This window comes from Lottia gigantea (assembly GCF_000327385.1).
Source record: "Lottia gigantea unplaced genomic scaffold LOTGIsca_8, whole genome shotgun sequence".
Taxonomy (NCBI): Eukaryota; Metazoa; Mollusca; class Gastropoda; family Lottiidae; genus Lottia; species Lottia gigantea.
The window spans coordinates 622,209-648,104 of record NW_008710662.1 but is presented as its reverse complement, the minus strand read 5'-3'; the positions used below and the strand labels follow the sequence as shown (position 1 = coordinate 648,104).

Genomic DNA, 25,896 nt, shown 5'->3' with positions numbered 1-25,896 from the left:
ATTTCGCTAAATTTTTTATCATTATCGAGATTCTTTCAGTTTTTATACTATTATTCCACTCCAAAAGATCAACTTAAATCAATTGATAAGTTGTGTATAGATGCTGACAGGCTTTAACGAAGTCAAGCACACTTAGCATTCCTGTAACCCAAAGCAATGTATTGAAGGACTATCAGTCGGTAAGGCCAAAGGCTACCCATTGACAAATGTTGTCCGTTTACGATGTGAATAGTTTACATGTATCTCATGCTTTACGCGAATCTCACATATTTACACATGCACTATTGATGTTAAGAAATAAAAACATAAAAAGTGAGTTTTAATGAAATTAGCATATTTTAAATAAACGAGCGTAAAGCAAATTGGATAGCAGACAGAATAACTGGTGGGTTACAATTATTAAGTTCAGTAATACGTATCATTGTGTCAAGACGCTTATGCCATGTCGGTCACCGCAGAGATACACCACTGGCAGTGTGAAACAGATTTTCTGAGGGTCAGTATTACGCATCATTTGTAAAACAGTAATAATTCAACTCTAATGTCCTATGTGGGCGAGTTGAAGGTCATGATTTTTACCGCTGCAACTATATCAGTCAAATTTTTTGTTAAAAACAAATCCAGCAAAACAGAGGAAATGAAACATTTCGATCAAATAAACAAGAATGGCAATTACCTCTTGGATTGTCACAGATCTTTAGTTTTTACTTAATATTACGACACAGCAATATTTACCCAAACTTTGAATCAATGAGAACAGTTCAATAAACGTCAGTAAGATCAATATCCTTGCTGGCCTCCGTCAAAATTTCGTCGATTTTTTTTTATCAATGACACACATTATCCGCCTTTGGGCAAATTCTTGTAACCCGTTTCACTTCACTTCCGTTCCAGATGATAGCAATACTTCTTATACCACATTCTAAAGATACGCATCCCACGTCAAATCTTCTCTATAAAAAAATTAAGTAAGGTTTACCCATGGAGCTTTAAATTATTTCTTTAGAGAAAGGTTGTGTCAGCTTGTTAGTCTCTTGGGCCAGCCAATCAAGTTACGTGTTTTCAACAAAGCCTCCAGTCTATTACACCAGCTCCTACACCTTTAAATTTGTAATGCAGCTCAATCTAAGCATTTGTGTTTATCAGTACAAGATTGTCTTATCCTCAAACGCCCTGATCGTTGTGAGACAACTACTTGGTCAATCGCAACTGATCGTCTTGGATTACCTGAAAGTCCTTCTTTATCACCATTTGTCATTTTAAACAGGCTTGCGATCATCCATTGGCAACCATCAAGCCATCAAATCGTTTAAGTTGATATTTTAAACAAACTACCAATCGTCTTCTAAATAACCTGTTGTCATTGTAAAAATATTACCAATCGTCTTGTGAATAACATGTTATCATTGTAACAAACAACCGATCGTCTTAGTTTTCCATAACATACCTCAAAGAATATCGCCTATAACCATCAAAGCAAGTTACCTCTCGGGTAATCTTAGATTATAAGTATAAAAGGTAAGTGTCAACTGAAACTCCGCATGTCTTATAGCTTAAAGCTATTCCATTCAAACAATGGCAACGCAATGCATTTTATAGAACTTTACAGTAGAAGAGTAATAGTAATCCCTTTCTGGAACTTTGTAATTGATTTCGGACTTCCAACTTAAAACCGTTTCTTTTTATCTATACTTTTAACTGTCTTCTTCGCTAGTTAATCTGAATGACAGGGACAGATAACTGAAGAAAACTAATTGAATTTGTCTCAAACAAGGATTTAAAGATCAGAAAAACAGGCCTGGCTTCTTTTATCACTTTCACCAAAGTCGATTTGTTCTAATTTAAAATGGTTTCTAATGTGTTTCTCTTAATGTTGTTCTGTCAACCTTGGTCGTTGGTGTTTTATATGTTTTTTAAGATTTCTGATGCATTTTAGAGACGAACAGCTACATGAAACTGATTATGTAATTTATATGAATCACCGGCAGCTTAAAGGATTGTAAAGAGGTTTTCTAAACTTGTGTATCAGGGTCACTCATACCATCAATTTACTCGGTCAGACGTCCATGGTTCTGCAATTCCTCAAAAAATAAGTATTTGATGACATCACTTATCGTAAATAATGCTTTATCACATAAGGCCCTTTGCGATTAGTAACGTCATCAAACACTTAGTTTTGGTGGAATAGCAGGAACCACAAACATCTGATTGAAGATTGGAACGGTGCAAACTGGTGATATCAGTATGCCTAATACACATAAAAATTTCAAAAACATCTTTACAATCTCTTCAAAGAGACAACCAGTTGAACGTTTTATAGACCCCACCAATAGCAGATGATAGTTATAAGGAGAAACTTTCATATTGTACAATGATAACACAGTAGGGTTTTGACCATTTACAGTTGGGTTGACTAATGACGGGACACGACTTATTCCATTTCTTTTTTGCAATACATGTATCATACTAAAAATCCATCATTCACTTTGCTTTTTGTACATCTGTTGGTTATGTACTTCATCACAGCAACATAATCTGTTCTTCTCATACGCATGTACTTCTTCTATATAGTCCTAATAATTTTTACACATTTTGTGTAAGGGTGAGCGCGTGTGTGTGAAGATTGGGGGTTGATTGTTTGTTGGTCTCATACGATCAAATTCTGACCCATTTAAAATAAAGAGTTATCAGGATTATAATAGTTCAAGAGCCAACAAATTTAATAAGAAGACTTTAAGTTTAATAGACAAAAGTGTCCACAGTAAGAAATGTTCGTGTCTGCAAACCACTTAGCTTTATAAGGAACTTATTTGTCATTATTTCGAAACAAGCAGTTGTACGTCATTAACAATAAATTGAACATTTTCTGTTGTACTAAAAAATCACGCAGTATACATTAAGAAAGTAAGTTTTTGAAAGGTAAATTACTCCGTTGTTCCGTCAGTTAGGACAGATAGGCTACCATGGAAGTACTTTTGTGAAATAATTAAATTGTCGATGCGTAAATTCTTACTTCGGTGGTAAATTACATCTACTTTCGTCGAATTGAAAAATGATACTTATCTCTTCTTTTTTTTTCATTTTACCGTCTCATTTTCTTTTTTCAATTTTGAAAGTGATTCGACTTCAAAGAAAACAGTATCAGACGAAGTCAAATCCAAGGTTTTATCGACCGAGGTTTAAGCTTATCAAAAAAAAAGAAAAGGGGATTATATGATTAAACTAATCTAAATATCAAAGTTGAGCCTTACTTCTAGTATCTAGTCGAGTTTCACTGACAATCTTGATGAATGGATTCTCCGAGTGGCCATGGAAGTAATGTTTTGTGTAGATCTTCCTAAATGTAATTGTAATCCCATGGGCTTCCAATTGCTGAAAATAAAGAAGAAAAAAAATTATGTTTGATGAAAAAGGACGTTATATTTTCCAATAGAATGCAGATTTTTCATTATATGAAATTCTGATCTCATTAATGTTGCATGTAGTCGAAATTAAAATGGAAAGGCAAAATGCCAAAAAGTTGTAGTAATTGACGAAGGTTTAAAGATTGGGGCCGACATGGAAATGGCGTCGAGCAGCTAAAATAGGTTAAGTCTGAAACCTGCTGAATCTTGCCAGCTTCTACGAGAGGTTATCCGTAGACTAGAAAGTGACCCTGGTTAACCTTACCATTAGCAGAATAAGAGAGCTTCAGGGATTTTCAATGATTTTTGGCAAATGGCGCCAAATTACTCGCACTGGGTTAGATAGACCTGATCCCACCGCAGTTTCTGTACCTATTTGATAACAATTGGATCACGTCGTCTACCTGAGAGGTGGATATAATGGTTTGATGAGATGATAAGATTCGCTTTTCTGCCTGGATTCATTTTAAAAATAGGTCGATCCATTTACACACATACTGCATATTTCATATTGGACTACATAAAAAGATGCATATGGTGTTTACAATTGTCTTGCCATGGATTTTTTGTCAGAGATATTGACTTTATCCATTGGTAGTCAATCCCAGCATAATAGCATGATATACTAATTTCCTCATCTGGGTAGTAACCACTAAAACAGTTTCAAAGCCCCGTCTTATTTATTTGATCATTAATTATATTCTTTGATTTTTCTTTCAAGATATTAATTTCCCTTTTAACCAACAATAGAGGAAATCGATTTGCATTTTATCATGATTTCATACATTGAAACTAAAAATAGCTCATATCTACTTTGTCTTCTGGTTTGATTTTCTGTGCATAAATCTACGTACCAGCGCATAGAGTCGCCTACATCTTCACAATATCAAGCTATTACGTGCTTTTTCTTTATTGCTTTATTTTCTTGTATAACGGAATGCAGCGTTTTGTTTAAATTGTATTCAAGAAAATACAGCACTCGACAGAGAGTAAAAATTATGGTTCAGTGTTAATAGACTTTCCTTGAACATGCTATGATTGGCTGTATTCTATAGCGTACAATACAATCAAATTGCTGCATCTACAAAATAACGTTTATTAAACAAAGGTGGTACCGCAGTCAAGGTATAAGGCAGACTTTGACATTGTGAAGATGCACCACCTATGGATAACAGGCTATACTAGACGGCTGAATAGGGGGTGGATAGCAATAATCAAATCAATAGCGTTGCTGTCCAGAATACATGACTTTATCTAGGTATAGATGATTACGCGGAAGTTATGTTTCTCTAATGTGCAGGCCTAGAGTAGTATTGATACTTCATTTTCACATTTGAAGAGGAGCTATTTGGTCGCGATTTCCTGAATAAAATGTATTGTTATAGCGTTTTACTGACAGCATTTAGTCCAATAAAAATCTATAGACTAGCAATTGCCTATAAAATTGTCTTAAATGTTTTTGTGTCGGTTTATCATAGTATCATGTTAACAAGACAAATTACCTCGTTTATCAAATGAAAGTGAATGATAATGGTCTTGTTAGTTATTTTATGAATTTCCTTGATTTTTCATGCATCCAGTTTTTTTCGAAAAACATTTCAAGCAGATGTGTTGTTGTTGATCATTGATTGATTGATTATGAAAAGGAATGAATGGTGTCACGCCCTTCATTTAATTGGGCGAAATGACGAAATATGGCATGGGCAGTAACCTGGTGACATTTCTCTTTGAGGCCAAAATCCTGTTGTCTTTGAATTCAGTTAGTTCTTTCATATCAACGCTTCGGTAGATTTCAAACTGTGACCACCTTCATCAAATAAACGATTTTAGCGTATATTGTGTTCTATTTCTTAAATTAAATTTTCAGCACGAGGCATTTGACTCGATGTACGTACGGAACACTACAGAGCTAGATTTAGACCGAAATATCTGTCTCTGTTCCAGCCTCTGATATCTATTACGACATGTTATGTCAGCTGGTGTACAGACAGAAAAAATAAGGTCTCTGAAATGGGGACATTCCACATCTCTGCAGGCGCGGGGGTTAAAACCTATTTGAATACCTCGGATCCGCCCGACACCGATATATTCGGAAAACTGGATATTTTTGTAGTTCTTTCATGCCCTACATCATTTATGTCCTGTCTGCAGATCTATCAAAGTTTTTTTTTAACGAAACTGATTTTTGTATGTCAGAAGTTCAAGGTCTGCATGTCACGTGACGCTAATTGAACTAAAAAAATGTGCATCTTTCCGAATTGAAAACCCTTACATCTGCAGTGATGCGAAATGTCCCCTTTTGAGAGAGTTTATTTGTACACTAGGTGAAATCTGTCCAAATAGCTAACGGCGGTTGGAATAGAGACTATAATATATTAATAGAATGTTGATACAATTGTCGTCGTGCTAATGTTGAGAATTAAAAGGATTCCACCCCTAAGGAACTTGTGCCTTAACTAACGCTACGAAACACAAAACTGAAATGAAATGGAGTTTTACGTCCTACTCTACGAAGCACAGAAGCCCAATTGTTGCTATAATATAACATTTAACCAATGACTGTCAAGCTTGATAACTTAAGGTTATTAACTTTATATACAGACAAGTCTTCAATGATAAGCTAGAGGTCATTACTGATACATGCTGGTCTCTTACATGAAGATTTGTCCAGCATAGCATTACCAAATATGACTAGGATAGAAAAGTAGAATGTAAATCAAATTTCATATTCTTGTCACTACTTCAGATACGAATAGACGAGGTACGGCATCCGATGCGGTGTACTGTGGGGATTTTTGATAGGCATCATAGACAAAGCGCATCTACCTAGTGTGTCCGTAACATTTCTGCTTCCATTACCCTACACTGACCTTCACCGTACACCACACTGCCCCACTTCTATTTCAATCTTAATTGACGCAAAAAACACTCTATATCTGATTTAAGGGCTATTAATTGCCATAGTTTAACTTTTCTAACATAACTTGTGAACTAAATCTAAAACAGTATTGTACTGTGAAGTAGAGTCAACAATCATAATACACGACAGTCTTCTAACTCTTTATGTATAAAACATGGACAGACTAGACAATTAAGCATTATAAAGAAACAATATTACAGAAATAAATTCGTGTGGAAATATTTAAGCGTTAATATAATGTAACCGATTATATAAACAACGTAGCATAGTGTCAATTTTACTAAACAATTACTCTCCAATTTGTCAGCACAACTGAATCTTTCCCTAATCTCTGTTGAAAAATAATTTCGATTTTAATGGTATACTGAATGCGCAATGTAACAACCTAAAATTCCTAAAACATTAAAGATATTCATTACATATCATTAACAAATAAAATGAAATGAGTTTCACGTCCTACTTGTTTGCACCATGTGGATTAATGAAGACAGGGAACGCCATGCAGAGTGCAATGCTGGAAATTTTGCCAGGACAGTGGCATTAACCTGCTCTTTTTCGATTTTCAACTATCAAGGGATCTTTTAACGTGCACAACCTGTAGCACACGGCGCTTCGTATTTACATTACGATTATCACTATGTTCCAGTGGCAACCAGATATTACTAAATTTAGAAACCAGACGGAAATCTTTGTAAATAATATTTAACTCGTATTGTCAATCGATCTGCTAAAAACACGCTGACCTGTCAAACCCTTAGATTAAAATAAACATAATTATCAAAATAGTACAACACAACCAATTCAATGTAACGGGAGAAAGGGAATTGCATACAGAATCTATTTATTATGGTATCGTATTCCCAGTGCTGTTGTAAAACATGTTAGTTAATTTGCTACCAGGCCGATAAAGCCAACTTTCAGCAAGAGACTTATTGCCGCCGTTTCATAAAAGGTTACGCTTGTCGACCTTGTGAGTGGCAGAATCAGCTTGCAACTGGTTGCATAATATGATCCATCGCTTGGTTAAGTCGACAAGAATGCATCAACGAATGGAATTTACAGCTGAGTATTTTGGATGCAGAAACTTTAACGGGTCACTTTCAGAAAGTTCCTTAAATTACATGAATAAATAATGCAATTGGATGTCAAAGATTTAAATTGGGAATTGTCATTAATTCATTAATTGGTTTTCTTCAGAAAAAAAATCCGTAAATTCCAAATGTTAGAATGATCTCGTTACGTAATACCAGTTTTGATTTAAAATACAAATTGACTTCTTCAGTTAGTTAATTTAATTGAGTAAATTTTAATGCATATAAATGATAAAAATTATCAATGCATACAGTTAGCGATTTTAACGTTTTAATGTCGAGAAATATGATATTACATACAAAGATTTGTGTTTCTAAGCTGGTTATCATTGAACAAAATTCGGCTTAAGTACAGATTAACTGACCTTCTGATATTTGTGATTCATGTCGACGTTGCCATTGGCAGAATCTACTAGCAACTCGCGGCATGCCGCGAGAATCGTTGGATTATGTCGTGTTGCCGTGATTGTTAGTGTGATATGTTCTAACAAAGTTCTAGAACGTTACCATAATTGGAATCTGCGACCATAAACTCGATTGTAGTTGCTTGCAGTCGGTTATCTTCTCGATATTTTTCGCTGATATTGACTGTAATGGAACAGAATAATAATATGCTGTGAACGACTTGGGCTCGCCTTAAAGTATACGTTGAGCTATTGAGAGGCTTTGTTTCACGCGCTCTTCTCAAGAATAGACATAGGCGTAGGAGACTGGAGGTAAAATTCGGGTGAGAGAAATTCAGGCAAACATTCGGTCCCGTACGCCAATGCCAATAGACTGGTCAAATATGTTCATTCTATAATGGAACATATCGCTTGTTATGCCTCTCTGATATACGTTAAGTAAGAGAAATCTATTTGTTCCTTTCTTTCCGATTTTACTAACATTGTGGATACTTCTTTGACTAGCCCTGGGTAAAGATCACCCATTACTCATAATACTTGAATTAGCTATGTTTTTAGTAATTTTTGTAAACAATATGGTTTGATCCTTTTGAAATGTGTAGCCTCGCAATTGTTTTGTTAATGTTTAAATTTACTATTTGATGACTGCAAGAGAAAAACCAGGAGGCTTTAAAATTGAATTTAAAGTGACATGTTAAGTTGTAAAAGACCATTCTTGAGAATTGGCTGTAGAAATTGTCACATAGAAAGCCTCTATGACAATTTTCTAAAACAATTCAACTCTTAATGAAATTTGATGCTATAAATTTGAACTGGAAATTGAAATTTGAAGTAGGCGGATTGATTTTCGAAGTAAATTCCAAAACTGATAATAAAACCTCTAGAAAGCGTTTTTAACTAGCAATTTTAATATACAGTACAATTTTTTAGCAAAGGATGACACAATAATACGACTAACCAAAGTTGATTTTATTTGATATAATAATTGTTGATAAACGTAACAATGCATTTTTAGGAATCATTTACAGTATACGGTGAATGGTTCTTGTCGAAAGGTAAGGTTGTGTTCTTGTATTCAATTGGTTATTAGTGCACATAAAACTTTACCCACGATTTAAAAAAACAACAAATAAAGATTCTTGATATTTAAGAAAACTGTGGCAACTGATAGATCTTGTTGTCTTTACGATCATCAAAGCCACCGTCAGTGGTCTATTCCGTCTTTATCTAATATTGATTGAAGAAGGATATTGCGACTTCCTTGAAATTTGCATTATCTTTCTACTTCCTTGTTCCTTGTTTCAAAAGTGGTCTAAAATGAAAATTGTATCACGTTGAAACCATTGTCATGTTCACGTTTAAACGTGATTTTCTGACAACACAATACAAAGTGAAAACAAGAAGACTCTTCCGTCAGTCAGCACTTAATTCGAGTTTTGAAGTTTTGAATTTCTGCCAATCTTGAGAGATGTCTATTGTTGAGACCTCCAAAACCAACCTGCCACAATGAAAGCTATATGAGCTTATTTTTTTTTTGAAAATAAGAGTATGGTGTTGATAGAATCTATAATTGTGCCCTAAACATGTATACGCTATAGATCCCTTACGATGTCAGGGAAATCTAGATTTTAGACAGAAATAATTGTTTCTGTTTTCTGAATTGAAAGTGCGATCATAAATCGGCATAGTGCAAATATAATCTTGAAGTAATGTCCCCAATACATGAAAAACATGCATTTAAATTAAAATACGTAGACTTTGAGAAACGTTAATACAATTTATGTTTAGACAGAATGAATTTGTCATCTCTCCCTTTCTCTACAATTTTAAGAGAAAATATCATTATTCAACCACAAGTAATATTCTGTTAAATGCAAATGATAGAATTCTCTGTGTGAAGTTTTTCAGAAAAAAAAAAACATTTGTGAAAAAATATGACGAATTCGAAACTACGTCAAAATTCTTTGTACCTGGTTGTCAGTTTGAAAACAGATTAATTTCACGCTATGAATATTTCAAAGATGTAGATAAATGGCGTGTCAAACGTTATTCTTAATTTTTATGTTCTATTTTCACGCCTTTTATAAAGTTGTCAGTCTGGAAAGGACTGAATAAGTAGATGTCTATTGAAAAGGATATCTAAGACCGATATGACCCTTGTATATTAAGAATTGTCAGTGGCATTTTGATGAGTTATAAATGGTTACTTTTTTTTCAATGTAATCATAGGATATGTCTGGTCGCGAATTTGAAAGGGATATTATGCGATATACGTGTTATTTTCTAAAAGTTATTAAAATGATACCATATTAGGCGCAGACATCTAAATTATCATTTAATAATTAGAAATAGTTTAACAGAAATAAATCTTGGACGGATTATGACAGCCGAGCTAATAAAACTCTCAAATCCCTTGGGTTTGAATGCATAGCATTGTTCGGGAGTCGAAAACTCAAAATGAAAGGCATATAGTCGTCAAAATAAATATTTCTTCACAATATGATGCATTATTTAAGTTAAAGAAATTGAGTTGCAAGTAAACCTGAGTTCATATATTGCATCAACAAAGGCACACCTATTTGAAAGTTTATCTGCGTTATTTTGTGTTACTAGTTCTATTATTATTACAATGACAGTTTGCGACAATCAGATCATCATTTGGACTGCATTACACAGCACTGTGGATGACAGCGAAAGAACAAAAGATCATCATCAAGCAAGTGGTTACTAATTACTGATTAAAGTTACAAAATGTAAGTAGTTAAGACTAGGCGAGTTAACATTTAGCTTTCACAGCCTAAGCAAATTTTCTTAAATGATTTTAAAATGATTGAAAAGGGGGTTTTCTATAACAATTAGGAATATCGGGGACACTGATAGAATCGACTTGCATCAATCAAATTTTCAGCCAGTCGTATGTGTCTTTTGCAATGTCATTAAAAGTAAGTGTTTGATGGCATTACTATTTCAAAACCATATTAATAATATCCAAGGGCCTTTGCGGTAATGTCAGAAAACGCTTAATTTTTGTGAAATTGCAAGACGTCTGATTGAAAATTGGAATGATGCAAATTAAAGGTACAAGTATCTGCGACACACATAAAAAGTTAGGAACTCTTTAGAATTACTATAATGTATTTAAATGTAATGTAATTACATAAAAACCACTACCAGAATTTACCAGTGTAATTGGACAGAATATTAAAACTTATCGGTAGTTTATATCTCTTGAATATATCAGCGGGGATCTTGACATATACCTAACTTACAGATTCATTGGGTAATTTATATATATTTAACTACAAACCGTCCACTGTTAACTCAATTTTGAATTTTCCTATCATTCACGAGTTTAAATACATGGTGTTGTCTTTGAATGTCTCCGGATCCTTAGAAATTGATGTAAAATGTGATCTCTAAACATATTTCACTCACAGAAATTATTGGACTGAAACTTCTCTTCTGTAAAATCATATTTAAGAATATCTAAGACTCTCAGTACTATTTGAAGTTGTTATTTAGGTTCATACAAAAAAAATAAGCGCAGTTTTGCAAACATTATGATCGGACAGTTGTATCTCAGGCAGGCAGTTGTTTTCCTCTTTTCCTAATTCTGTAACTGCGATATTCGGAGAATCAACTTACAGACTGTTCATGTGACTGTCTTTAAATAAATTAATCGTAGAGTGACCTCAGACAGACAGTTGTTTTCTTCTTTACATTCTGTAACCGCAAGATTAAGAGATTCAGCTTTCCGAATGTTCATTTGTCTGCCTTGAAATAAATAAATCGCAGAGTGACAGCTATGTACCAAGCTAGCCACATGAATTATTTTGGTGGAGCTCCAAATTAATTTTTGGTCTTTTTGACTTGAACTTTGGACGAAAAATTTAGATAGATGTTTTCAATTTGAAACGAACTATCAGAAACGGTGTGCCCAAAAGTATTGACTGCTATTCATGATTATAGTTTTCTTTTAGAGTAGGAAAATTTCATAAGGAATCAATAAGTGCCATTACTATTAAATTTCTCCCCCATTCATCAACTGAAATGACGAAAATCGTCATATCTCATTTTACCATCAGTAGCCCCAGTTTTTAAATTGAAATCGGTATTTAATAGATACTGGAACGTAATAACCACTTAAAGAATAATAAAAACCGGGAAATTCAACGGGATCTCAGAAATATTTGAATGAATGGTCCACTTACATGAATACAGATTGTACGTAACACATCAATGATCTTTGCTAGTGAAAGTAATTCATGAATGAAATGAAAGTGATTGATGCAATCACCCATAATCGTGTTCTCATAAACTATTGTAAGAGTGCATCAATATTGGACTGACTGACTGAAGAAATTGAAATTGATTATGTGAAGAAAATTGTAATACAAAATGCCATAATATGCCCACATTTCCACATAACCGGAAATGACGTCCGTGATTTTCGGCATGAACCATAATGATGCATGCATCTTTGCGATTCCAATCAGAGTTGTGAATATTTAAAGATAGATATACCGTGCAAATTGAAGAAGGCGAAAATGATAAAGGCCATGGTGCACCATGTGGGTTGATTTGGGTCTTGAATAAGATCAACATGATCTTCTTAATGTAAATTGCTTATTGGCTATAACATAATTCTGGAGAAATGTATTAGAGACCATAGTCAACAATTGTAATTAATTGAAATGTTACTGATCTTGGCCTTCGGGTGAATCTAATACTGTAAGAAACCTTTAAAATACAGTAATAATTTCGAAGTACAGTGTCCATCATCGCAGTTTCATAACTTGAAATGTTATACCTCATTAATTGGCAATTGTATTTTTCAATTATTGAGTGAAATCAAATCCGTAACGTAAGAGAAGCAAATGAAGCAGGCGATTCATTTATTATCTACGAATCTCCCATCCTTCCCATTAACGTGGATTGCGCTATGGTCCGAGATGTAATTTTACTACTTCAAGAAGTAGCATGCCACTTGATGGCCAGTGATAAAATGCTAAGTGGAATTTCAAGATTTGTAAATCATAATAGGTTAAAATTGGGTCATTTGCTAGCCCATTTATCATCATTAAAGTCAGATTTTAGAATTTTTCATTTACTGAACGATTTAAGTTAAATATAAAAGTAGGTATTTATAGAAATATATTATATAAATAACCACCTACATGGAAATACTTTACTATATATACAGTTAATAGGGCGGAAAAAACCTATTACGTTTAAAGTAAGGTTCAAGATGAGACCTACAGTAATAAATTGCCATCTACCGTACAGAAAGTCATATGAGTTCAAATCATAACAGTCTTATTACAATTAGACTAATCTTTCGTTTTTTTATTGGCTTATTTAAATGTAGCTACTTCAGTTAGGGTCTAAATACTGGCCTTTTAAACATCCGTCAAGAACAAACCTAACTTAAAAATAAAAGCTAATTAAAACAGAACGGAAGTTTGGTATAATTTTAATTCCATCGATGAAACGAAACATCGAACTTTCCTCATGGCCTCAAAGTGAAATTTAGACTGGGAAAGAATGATATGGGTGTTTGGCTAGTGGAGCTGTTTGGTTGTAAAGAAACAAAATGTCAGATCTCGTCTCATTGTGTGTCGGCTTTATAATGAGAATACTTTTTTAAAATGAAAATGAAATGAACTAATTGATTGTTTGACTTGTTCGTTTATGGACTGTTTTTGCAACAGTTTGTGATCTCATTATCTTTTAATCCATCTGTTGTTCATAAAGCTCTCTATTAGTAAACGACATTTAAACAGGATACATTGAATCTAATGATTCACCTTTTTCATTTCACAGAAAACCTTTAAAGCCGTTAAAAGTCTTTTTTGTATCAACCATCCATTGTTTAGATAACGCGATAACACATTCTGTTTGTTAAAGCCATTAATACGTGTCAATGAACAAGGCTACTTATATCCAGTCTTTGACGTAAGACAATGGCTATACCAGAAATGGACTAATTTTTATAAAATATTGCCTTTGGGGGAGTTATTTTAAGACTGTTGATACTAAAAAAACCTACCTCACAAATAGAGTCTGCTGTATGTATTTTAGCTTCCCTATTACTATGAATGAAAGTGACTTTCTTCCAATTAAAAAGTCTCAAAATAGACACCACACTTTTAGCTATTTGAGATACGGTTGGTTTGGTGCGAGCAAACGTTGGATATACTTCCTTTTCGCTCACTTCTTTTTCTGAACAATACTGAAATGATAAAACATATAAGTTGAGAAGATATTAAAATATTGCTGTAATAGTCCTTGGGCTGGATGGGGTACACCTGACACCAGTTTTCTGTAACCTCAAAGTATATTCTTAACATTGGATTAATACTGGTACTGTGATAAAATGGAGAGTTCAAATCACATGACGTCAGATATAGATCTGGAAATTATTTTATTAATCACAAGGTTCTGAGGTAATCGCATATAGAACATACGAAGCTCTCAGAGCTCACTGAGTGTTATCATATCATGCAACAATGTCCAATGACAAATATTCTGTACCCTGATCTTTCGAAGCATAAATTTATCTAAATACATCTTTAACTTGAAGTTTACAAAAGAAACTTCTTCGGAAGTAAGTTGAACACTGATAATTTTAGATCTAGATGCTGCCTTTGGCGTGTTATTTTTTTCTTTTAAACAAGGAAATTGATGATTGAGATAAAGGCTTTATTTTACAACAACTTTTGGTTTTTCGTGATTTCAGCTTAAGGCAACTCGACTGTTGTTTTAAAGAATAAGATTAAAAAGTCATTTATCTATTGTTATATTCTGATATCAACCATTGATAAAACAAAATCAAACAGTAGTTTCCCTGAAGGACGACTGTTTTACAGTGCAATCGATCGTATATAACCATGTAAGTTTGAATTTGAGCAAGGATTAGTATAACTAAGTGTTTCCTAGAATGAAGACATTGTCATCTCATCTCGAAGGAAAGATTTGGTTTTGTATAATTCTGATAGAAATATGAAATCAATGGAGTTCTACTTTTCTTCACTTGATTGGGCTAAAGAAGACGGGCATCGTCATGCTGTTTGCAATGTGCGAAACTTTGCTATGACCATGGCATAAATCTCTTTCTTTACGATGGAAACAAGCAGGAAAATATATCATGGATCATAACATTTGCATGTTACATGTCAATATAATAGCATAATCTTACAGGACAGGAAATAAGTCCTTTTGTCTTTTCAGAATATCTTACAGTAACTTTTCTATACCAAGTTTTTAAAAGCTTTAAGTTTAATTGAAAAATGGCAACTCAGAATATCAGTATTCATTTCGTAGTGTTTTAGAAAAACATTTCCTGAAATTAAATTAAGTAAGTTCCGTGTACGTTTTAGTATGAATCAGGAAGCGGCTTATTCAAAGGAAATATGTGGGTGTTTTGTTAGTATCAGTAATATTCAAATTGGTGGTTAACTTACAGTATTATTTATATATATTAGTATCTAAGGACAACGCAGTTACTAAAAAAATGTAATAAATCGCACGTTTAAGAGAGGAAACAATCGTCAACTAGCTAGTCTGGATTGTTTCTCTCTCTCAGTCAGCACATCTTAAAGCTATTAGCTAGAAATTGAATCTATGTAATGGATATGAATTGACATGAAGAAGCGATATAAGGAGATCAGATACGGCCTATTGATTTGAAGTAGACAACGTCAAGCTAAGATAGGTTACGGAAGTCATTATGCCACACTTTTCGTGTTTATACATCTTCTTGTGAGTTGATCATTATTGACGGTACCTATATCAATGACAGCGTTAGTCTACGTGTAATGGGCTTTTGAACTGGTTGTTTTAGTTTAGAGTACCGGCAAATAATCTTACTAATGGTTGGTCTGAAATATAGCCGTATAGAGAACAAGATACAGATATTGAAATAAGATACTGAAAGGTGGCTATCAAGCAAACTTGCTGGTTTTACGTATTAGTCGTACATTGGTTATACATATTTCTGTAACAGATATATTTCTTAAAAACGTAGACCTTCGATCTTGATTTTTCCTCCAGCCCGATGCCACGGGCAAAGATGGAAAACACAAGTTTAAAGTTTCTGCCCTGGCCTTATTTTATTGGAAGATGGAAGCAAGTCTGATCTGCGGTAAAACAATTTTTTGCTCTAAGGGGAATGTAGCTAAACCAGCTGCATTGCACCACCCTATTTGGTTTCCAACTTTGAAATGACAAGATGGGAATTCCAAATTATGTTAGAATAACCAATCAAATCATAATGATCCGAAGTAAAAGTACCCATTTTGTCTAAGAAAAGGGAAAGTCATTCAATTTCAGTAATCGAAGAAGATCAGACACAAAACAAAGAGGATCAATAAGGATTGACCTACTCTGAAGAGGATTTATCTCTAATCTGTTATTGTGGAAGAAAGGAAGAAATCACCTTCTCTCTGTGGACGAGTATTTATCAATTCCAGAATTATTTCTAACAATTTATGAACTTTATTCTTTAAATATCCAGATTCAAACTTACAATTATTCCGTCCCAGGGGTGTCTGCTGACGAGCGAATTAGACAAAATGTAAAGAACGAAATAATCTCACGCGATTAATTATCGCCGATATTACGATCTTGTGTCCCCGAAGCAAATAACAAGACAAAGTCACATTCTAGATATCATGGCTATTGACTGGTCTGATTTGTCAATCGTTACTCTAATCATCAGACAAATCATTTACTCCGAAAAAAAAAACCTGATCGATTTTCTAGGTGATTTTAAAGTAGCGTTGATAGTCTAGGACTTGGTTGTATATAGTCAAGAATAAGACAAGGCAGTCTTGAAAAGGACGGGTGTGCCTTTTTGGGAGGTTCATAGTTCTCAGAAGTACATGAACCAGAATGTACCAAATTCGCACAATTCCTTCAAAAATATCTCACACTAGGAATTTCTTTTTATTTTTTATATTTTTAAAGATGTCTTTTCATATGGCAGTGTCTCAATAAAAGACAACTCGACATAATTCTGGACGGAGCTGCATGGATTTGAAGGCTCAAATTGATGTCAAAAAATTTTTTTATTTGACTTGTGCAAAGCATTGAAAGCCGTTTACTTGACTTTATATATCATTGAAAGTCTTTTACTTTACTTAATATAATATTGATAGTCTTTTACTTTACTTAATATAATATTGATAGTCTTTTACTTTACTTTATATATCAGTGATAGTCTTTAACTTTATTTAATATAACATTGATAGTCTTATACTTTACTTAATATAACATGGATAGTCTTTTACTTGACTTTATATATCATTGATAGTTTTAACTTTATTTAATATAACATTGATAGTCTTATACTTTACTTAATATAACATTTATAATCTTTTACTTTACTTAATATAATATTGAGAGTCTTTTACTTACTTAATATAACATTGATAGTCTTTAACTTCATTTAATATAATATTGATAGTCTTATACTTTACTTAATATAACATTGATAGTCTTTAACTTCATTTAATATGATATTGATAGTCTTTTACTTGACTTTATATATCATTGATAGTTTTTAACCCTCCCTTCCCCGAAATCTGAATAGTAATCACTACAGAAAAACATTATCTACGTGTGAACTGTTATAAAACGAAATATTAAATTTTGTCTTTCTGTAACGAAAACAGTGAAATATAGATATATATATATATATGTACCTCGTATTCCGATTACAAAATCTATACTACATTAACATTAAAATTACTTGATTGGCTGCGTCAAGTAGAGTAGAGACGAACTGGATGAAAAAGACAAGACCTTATAATGGTCAAAGTGAAATTGTCTCTTACATTTGGACCTATCTTGCTTACAAAGACATTACTCATATTAAAGACTTCCTTAATATATAAATGGAATGAGAAAGCCTTATAAAGTATATTATAGTGACGAGGGTCGAAAAATTCATCACAACTAATGGAATATTAGTAGCTTAATCTTCAGGCTATTTACCTTGGAATCAAATAACCATATCATATTGTAACATTAGGGCAGTTTCATACTCCAGTCACTATTGCTTATGACCCATATAATTAATTTGGTTTCGCAATGACGCAACAGACGGTTCACTGTTATTCTTAAATCAGTTTAAGCTTTGGGCCTCTTGCCATTTTAACGCGATGTCAATTTCCATTACGTCGTTCAACAAACTATTTTGTCGCTTAACAAACTATTTTGTCGCTTCAGCTAACTAGTTTAATGAGAATTGTGTAGACAACTTTTACATTGTTAAACATTCTCATTAGGCATTATATTTGACTTTTGACATTTTTACATGTTGATATTAAAGGTTTTAGTCGTTGGTCTTCAAATGATATTATCGCGATGTTATTACCCGATAATACGTTAAAGGCAAAATCATAGTCCAACAGATATGTTTGCTCATCAAGGTACCGTCAAAACGCAACCAGTCCATTATATTTTCAAGGGTATCTGTAACACATTTAGTTTGACTTATAATGGATATATAATATATAATTTTGTTTTGACGATGAGTAATTTTTTTTGTAAATATTTAAATTAAAATGGTTTCCTACTTAACGTCCTGTAATTATTTGGTCTGTTCGGAGTTCGGACACAAAATATCACGTCAGTTCACTCTCTTACATTTCTAAAGAGGTTTAAACAAAAAAAATGTGCAGAAAATAATCCAATTATTTTCTTTCAAGATAGCCTTTAAATTACTATTTCAAATGGTTTTGATGCATTTAAGAATCCTGTCTTCAATTCCATTTTGTACTGAATAATGTAAGCAAATGGTAGCTTTCTGGTTATATTGTCAAGTGAACGAGTCGATCTTCAAAAATCTTAATGTTTGTTGCTATTATAAGTTGCCAAATGCATTAAAATCGGTACAATATTCTTAACCAGTGATAAAACAGTACCAAATTCTCCTCACTATTTTTGATTTGGCCAGAATATGGCTTTCCCATAGTTTTGTCAAGTGAACAAGCTTATCTGGCAAATCTGGTTGTATGCCATTTTGAGTTATCAAATGGGTACGAGTCATTACATAATCATATAAACTTTGATATTCTTCTCCTTAGTCTCAATGGACGAGAATTGTCCATTTGATTAATCAAGCAGAGCGTTTGCTAAAACATATTTGTTAGCTTCGTTTCGTTACAAACAGCGTGATTCAGGCATACATTTTTTAATGCAATTACTTAGTGAATACCTTCGTTTTAATTTTGTTACAAAAAGTTTACTGACACTTATCTAATGCTAACACGTATTTAATAGCTACGTTTTGATATCTGTTACGAAAAAGCGGAAATCGGACAACCCCAGGGTGGTCTCGTGTGACTGAATAAAATAGTGCTTGGTATTTGATATAAACATCTAATTGGACGTTTGTATAATAAAAACGTGTTACATTACTTAATTATAATGTAGATTTACTGTATAATTACTGGTAATCGTTGTCTATGAATATTCTATGAAGCAACTAATACTTTCTATCCTTGTTACATTCTTTGTAATGAAGTGAATGAACTCACTGCTTACATTACGATACCAACAGTAATGTACTGATGTAACTGTAAGTGGGTGGTTGTTAGCGCATAATTGATCGCAGCGAAGGTTAACGTACACCACAAAAGATCGTCTTGGAGATATTTTAAAGTTCCTAAATTTTAAGGGAACTTGGAATGTTTAATCAAAAGTCGGATACAGAATTAATATTTTGAGTTGCAAACTGCTAAGAAGAATAGACAGGTTACATCGAGAATGTAGTAGGGGGAAATAGATAGGAGAAGTAGAGCTAAAAAGAGAAGAAGTAGAGAAATACGGGAAGAGGTAGAAATAAGACACATTAACAAAGAGAAAGAAGGGGAAAATGGAGAGCAGGAAAAGGTAAGCAGAGAGGAAATGCAGTAACTAACCAGCGTTGAAGAAAGACAGAGTTGAGTAGAGTTAGTAACAGATAACGGACTCGAATGAATTTATGATAGACTGGACGGAGGATTTTTTAGTGGTCAAGGTGTTTTCTCTTATATTAGGAGGTACTCATTACACCTCTGTGCAATGCTTCAAATTACAGTACTTCGAAGATTTAATGTGGGTCGACTATCTCGAACCGTTTTGATACTGTCATAAGTATTGAACTAAAATTGGATGAAAAAAAAAGTCATAAGCAGCTTCAGTGGTCAAGTTAAACAGCAGAGAATTCCTTCCCTTGAAATAAGACGTATATAAAACATGACTATTTTAACTATTTTAATTCTTACTTCTTAAAAAAATGATAGCAATTGAAAACGTTTATAGACATCGCCGAGCGTTGCCTGATATTACTAGATATGCCCAGGATTTTGTCAAAACTTTAAATATAACGAAAACCTATACAAATACTAAATTTTAAGATGGGGATGCTGTTGAACAATTTACCTTTTCATCTGATACCAAATGACTATTTGTGACACCACGATGTTATTGTCAAGCTATAACCCCAACGTGAGTCAATGGAACGTTCACGTTTGATATAATTTTAAAAAAAAAACAATTTGAGCGTGACCTCTATAAATTATGTTAATAATTATCGCATGTTAATCAACCGAAAGCAGGGAACTAAATTCATTAAAAATCTGGTTAATTCTGAAAAATGATACGAATCGTTTAAATTGAGCTGTTTATATAACTATTGCAATTTAAAATTGAAATGACAGCTCAAAATCCAGAATTTTTAGTCCAATAACATTAACTATTGATAATGGTTCATTCCGAACCATTGTTGTACCAAAACGTGAATCCTAGACACCAGAAGCAACTAAAAGACACTGGTTTTGAAATACAATATTTCTGTTAATGTTGTTGAGCGATATTCTTCCTCATGTGGAAAGTTCATTAGCTGCTACTGATGTTTCGCAAATATGGATTACGGGTTTCGTTTTGCGGTTCGGATCGTTATTACTTAATCAGAATACTGTATATTCCTAAAATCAGGAATTTATCTTCGTTAAGTCTTCGAAAATACGTACCTTATACAACATAATTATTCAAGTTCTTTCTATCAGCGCAGAAAATGCGATAATATATATTTGTTTAACACGCAAGAATAACGAATCTTGCACAATGTTCACTCACTCCTCTTATGAGAGGTCTTACGATATAAAGCATATGTGAATAAGTATTTCATAATGAAAAGCGGTAAATTTTTAAACGATTTTAATGATTGGCCATCATATGACTGGAACACTAAAATCATCTTTCTTTAAGACTTTCCATTGGGTTAAAAAAATGGAAATACTAAATTTTACATCTGGGTAGCCTTTTAATGTGCATCGATAATAACAATGGCCAAGGCTTTTTCTTAAGCCCCTTTAACAAACCTCAAATGTCGCTACTGTTTTCAGTTTTCAGTTGCAAAAAATAACAGTTTAAAGAAATAAATAAGTAATCAACAAGATGTCAGGCATGTCTACTCAATTAGTTTCACGTTAATACGAGTAAACATAACGCTACTGTGTCCGTCAGTGGGAATCGATTTCGTCATGGCTCAAAACGTTTCTTTTTATCTTCATGGAGGAGAGGGCGAACTGACATTGAAATAAATCCTAGACATTTGAAAGAGTAGTCCCAGACGCAAGTAGACTCAAAGATTAATTTAACCACCAGCCGTTCAAAATGCTACGGACTGATCAGCTAATGCCCTCAGACTAATGGTTTTCTTCTAGCGCTCCCACCCTACCTATACTCAAGTTTCTTGTTGCATTAAAGACTTGGACGACATTTAGAAGTGATGAATACAAATCACAAACACAAAACAATATTATGAAATAAGCACACTTCTTTGATATAACCTTTTTAAACACTTAACGTTTCAACAAAATCCCCTCAGTCCGCTCCTGACTGCAATATATGACTACGCGTTTGGGCCTGTATTTCCTAAATCTGTGATTCATATCTTCTATTATTAACTACAGTAGTTGAATATCGGAAGGTTAATGTAAGTTAACAGATTTGTCTCAAGCCAATGAGTCGTAAAGCATTATGACATCGATTAATTTAATTTCGGTTTTGAATCTATGCTGAAGTAGTTGAATAAAATTGCTGGTTTTGGATTATTAGACATTAAAAATGTATTACCATTTTTAGAAACGCTTACGTAGCATTGAGAATGTATTTACATTCATTTACATCTACTTAGGACAAATTGACTTTAGTCAAGGTTCTTGTCTAGAAAGGCTAAATTCACCGTGAAAACACGGAGTATAAATCTTTATCCAATTCGCAGCAACTCTTCAAGTGGAGACAATCTATAATAACTTTTATGAATATATTGACTACCTTTATCAAAATATGGGCCCATCTTAGAACTCCTGAAGTCTCTTGTACATAATACATATAATATTTTTACATAATACACTGTAACTGTATGATCGAAATGGTTCACTACTCATGTTACTTTGGTTGATCAAACCTTTTCCAATTTCTATCGAGTTTTACACAGCAAAGGTTTGACTTTGAATTATAATAAAATAATGAAAGATATGTATCCAGAAATAAAACTACTGTAACGGATCGCCTTAAATGACAGACAGATTTTGAAGCAAAGGTCAATTAGTTACATCCTTCAGTAGTGGAAGCGTTGACTCTTGTCAAAAAACAAAATCAAATTATGTTTCACCCTCTCACTCGTTTCAAAAAATGTCTTAATTGACATATCTACACTATCGTATTTTACTATTGCACGAAACGTTTCCGGACTAGGAAAACAATAATAGAGGTTTACTGACACCAATATATCCTACGCAGTAAAAACACATGTTGTAAATAAGCCAAGACATGAAAAGCTATTTCTAATAAAGCCCGAGGGAGGGGGTGTCACTGCAACCATTAATTGTGACATATAAACATCTTAATAATAATTGTCTTCGACTCTTTAATTCCTGTTATTATGCTGATGTCTTATAAACTTTGCCAAGAACATTGTTAGTGTTTTTATAATTATTTGCTATTAGAGAGCTTGCTCTTGTCAACGTACTCATTATCTGTTGGAATGTATTGTATATAACTTCTTTCCTACAATGACAATATATCCGCACGAGTACATTTTTAAACGGTCTGCTTTCAAGATCTAGACATACGACATATAAATAAATAAAGAAAGAAAGAAATATTTTACAAGGATAACAATTAGGTTCACAGTTACGGATCCTTTCTACCAGCTGGTCCCTGGCCAAACCTCTTTACATTGATCTTTCCCGGATTATCCGTACCCATTTACAGCTGGGTTATGAGTGACTTATTCAAGGTCATCGGACTATCAAACGCCGATCGAAAATTGAATCCACCAACTGACAAAGGTAAATGGCCATTCAAACTCAAATATGAATTAATCTAAGCTTTGGGTTCATCAGCAGCTGGAGTTTCGGAGAGCCGCGGGCTTTTGACATACACTTTGTCACTTTTAAGACAATCTCGCAATTTCAAGATGCCACTATAGAAATTAAAAGCTGCAAAAAGATTATTGTGGTCCATGAATAAAAGATTGAATTTTTTGAGACATCACTTGCTGACTATAGCTAGCGATACGTATTTTGTCGGTCAACTTGTGTAGGGTTTAGAAATTATGAGTTTATTTTGTTGTGAATAGTACTGGACAATTTGTATTTGAGTAACGTTTTATAATCTTAATTAACTGATCATCATGCAGTGTTAATCGCTAAAAGAAAAGTATATAAGTATAATTGGGGTTGCACCTTCGGAAGAACGTTCTCCGCCAATGTACCTATTGTTTCTAATGTGACTTAACACTTACTGTCAACGAATCAATCAGAGACAAGATATGTATCAAGAAGTTCGCATAAAGTTCGACCTTGAACCATGTTTAAATCCTTCTTATTTTTCTCAATACAATCGATAAGAACACAAAAGAACAGCAATAACATTATTTTATTGGAAAACCCTTGCTTTGTAAATCATAGGTTAATACCATTATTTATGAACTCAAAATGGTTATGTAAATGTTTCATCTTGGCGGATCCTAAGCTTGCTCGCTAACACGAGGGTCCTGGGTTTATTCCCGGCATAGGTCGAGATGGTACATTTTCTAAACCGTTTTTCCTTGTCAGTGATCCAGGTCTGAGGCGCTGACATGGAACAATACAGGCCGCCTTGGACGTCGACAGTCGACAGCTGTCATGGTAGAATTGACCTAATTACACGATGCAAGGAATTGCCCGTCTTCATAAGCACATTTTTCGCCATCTTAGTGTTTTTTGGGGTTGCAACTTCGAGACAACGCCTCCTATGAAAGTACCTATTAATTATGCGAATTAGGCTAGGTGGTCGGTTGGACTTGAATCGTGTGTAAATCGTTTTATTTTTATCTTAATACAATCGCCATAAAAATAAAAGAACATCAATAGTAATTTTATTGGTAAAATACAATTATTATTCATGACCTCGGTTTTAACAACTGCCCATTTATCATCTTATATAATATTAATTTCCTATAAATATTACTGTTTATCAATAACTGTTATTTCCTTATGTTGAAAGACGTTTAAAGATGTTTTTAAGATATTTTCTGTTCTGTTATGATGGTAAACATTTCTTATAATCTTATAGTGCTTTATGATTTAATTTTCTGGGAATATTTGGAACTTTAATGTTCTATATTGTAGAAGAAATATTTATAATCAAAAAAAGAGAGTAATTAGACAGAGAATATTATTAAAAAGTTGTGTAACGTCGTTGGTTTACGTGCACAGCCTTTAGAACACGGAGACCGGTTCATTGTTCCGCTTCATTGTCCCATTCCTGCTGAATGCTATTATAGATGTCAGTTCTTCCGACCTGCAAAGATGCCAGGGGGTAACTGGATTGTACAAACCAATACGAAGGCATTATCTTTACATCTGCCTGGTCCAAAACTCATGGAGATGTATGCCATATATGACTATCAGAAAGTTGAATTTAATGTCAATTATCATTATAACGATAGCTACCTAGTTGATATATTGTCTGATATTGGGTTGTTGTTCACCAAGGTTGAAATTCAATGTATTTTTGTAATATAGAAAAAAATTAAACAATTACCGGTTCATACATCTCTTTAAATACATGAAGAAAAGAAATGAGGCATATCCAACTGCGTATTATTTACCATAAATTATAACCCATGTCACAGTTGTTACATGTTAATAGATTTTGAATAAAAATAATATATTTGTGTCATTTTCTAATATCCAGTATAATAAGAAAAGAATGCTGAAATCAATAAAATATTATTAAAATAAGGAAAGTCTGACAAGTTAACTACCTGTTGATATTTAATAATTGATATGTGTTTTTTTCTAAATTATATATTATACATTATTATATATAATAAATAAATAGACGGGCGGAGAAATTTAATTGTTAAATCAAAATATCACAGATTGAAACCTCACAGCAAACCTTTTCAATAACCAAGAGTCGAATTTTGATTTTGAAATTGAGTTTTATTAGCTGATATAATTAATAACAATTTTCAGTTCATTGATTTATATTTCAAAAGTTGTGTAAAAAAACAACAAAAGCACCAAATGCCATTATACACTATATGGTTCATTATAAAATATAACATATTTCTCAAAACCTGTTGCCGGGTGGCGTCAAGAGTTTCTAGAAGGTTGAACATGTCTCGCCCCTGCAATTCTATAGTATTTGTGAGTTTTTTAATTAGCCCGACCTGAGACATCAAGGCTTTTTTTGCGACATATTTAATGTAAATCATTAAAATTCCATAACTGAAAAATCTGATGAGAAGCGTATTATGTATTCGCATGTCTAATCGAACTCAAATCAAATGTTTTGCTGTCGTTGACTTCAATTTGGTAGTTCAGTCGGTTCAGTAAAACACATGTTGAGGTTCAATTGATTTCCACTTATTTTCAATAGATTGAAAAGCTGCCAACATGCAAAGGTTAAAGTATGGTCATAATCATATCATACGCTCTAGTTTTTATGTAGGTCCAGTCGATCAAGCCAATACTATATAGCATATCAACCACTCTAGAAGATTGCTGCTTCATTTTGTCTTTAATATT

The 25,896-nt window shown here is 33.3% G+C and overlaps 1 protein-coding gene across 1 annotated transcript in view; it reads right to left on the bottom strand.

Moving 5' to 3' along the window:
• Positions 1–25,896, bottom strand: part of LOTGIDRAFT_91228 (hypothetical protein) — a gene marked incomplete at both ends in the record, with an annotated part of 77,637 nt that overhangs the window by 47,675 nt on the left and 4,066 nt on the right. The window contains 2 exons of the mRNA XM_009066833.1: positions 3,252–3,362; positions 13,847–14,051. Of these exons, the coding sequence (XP_009065081.1) occupies positions 3,252–3,362; positions 13,847–14,051 (316 nt within the window). The remainder of the gene's footprint in view (positions 1–3,251; positions 3,363–13,846; positions 14,052–25,896) is intronic.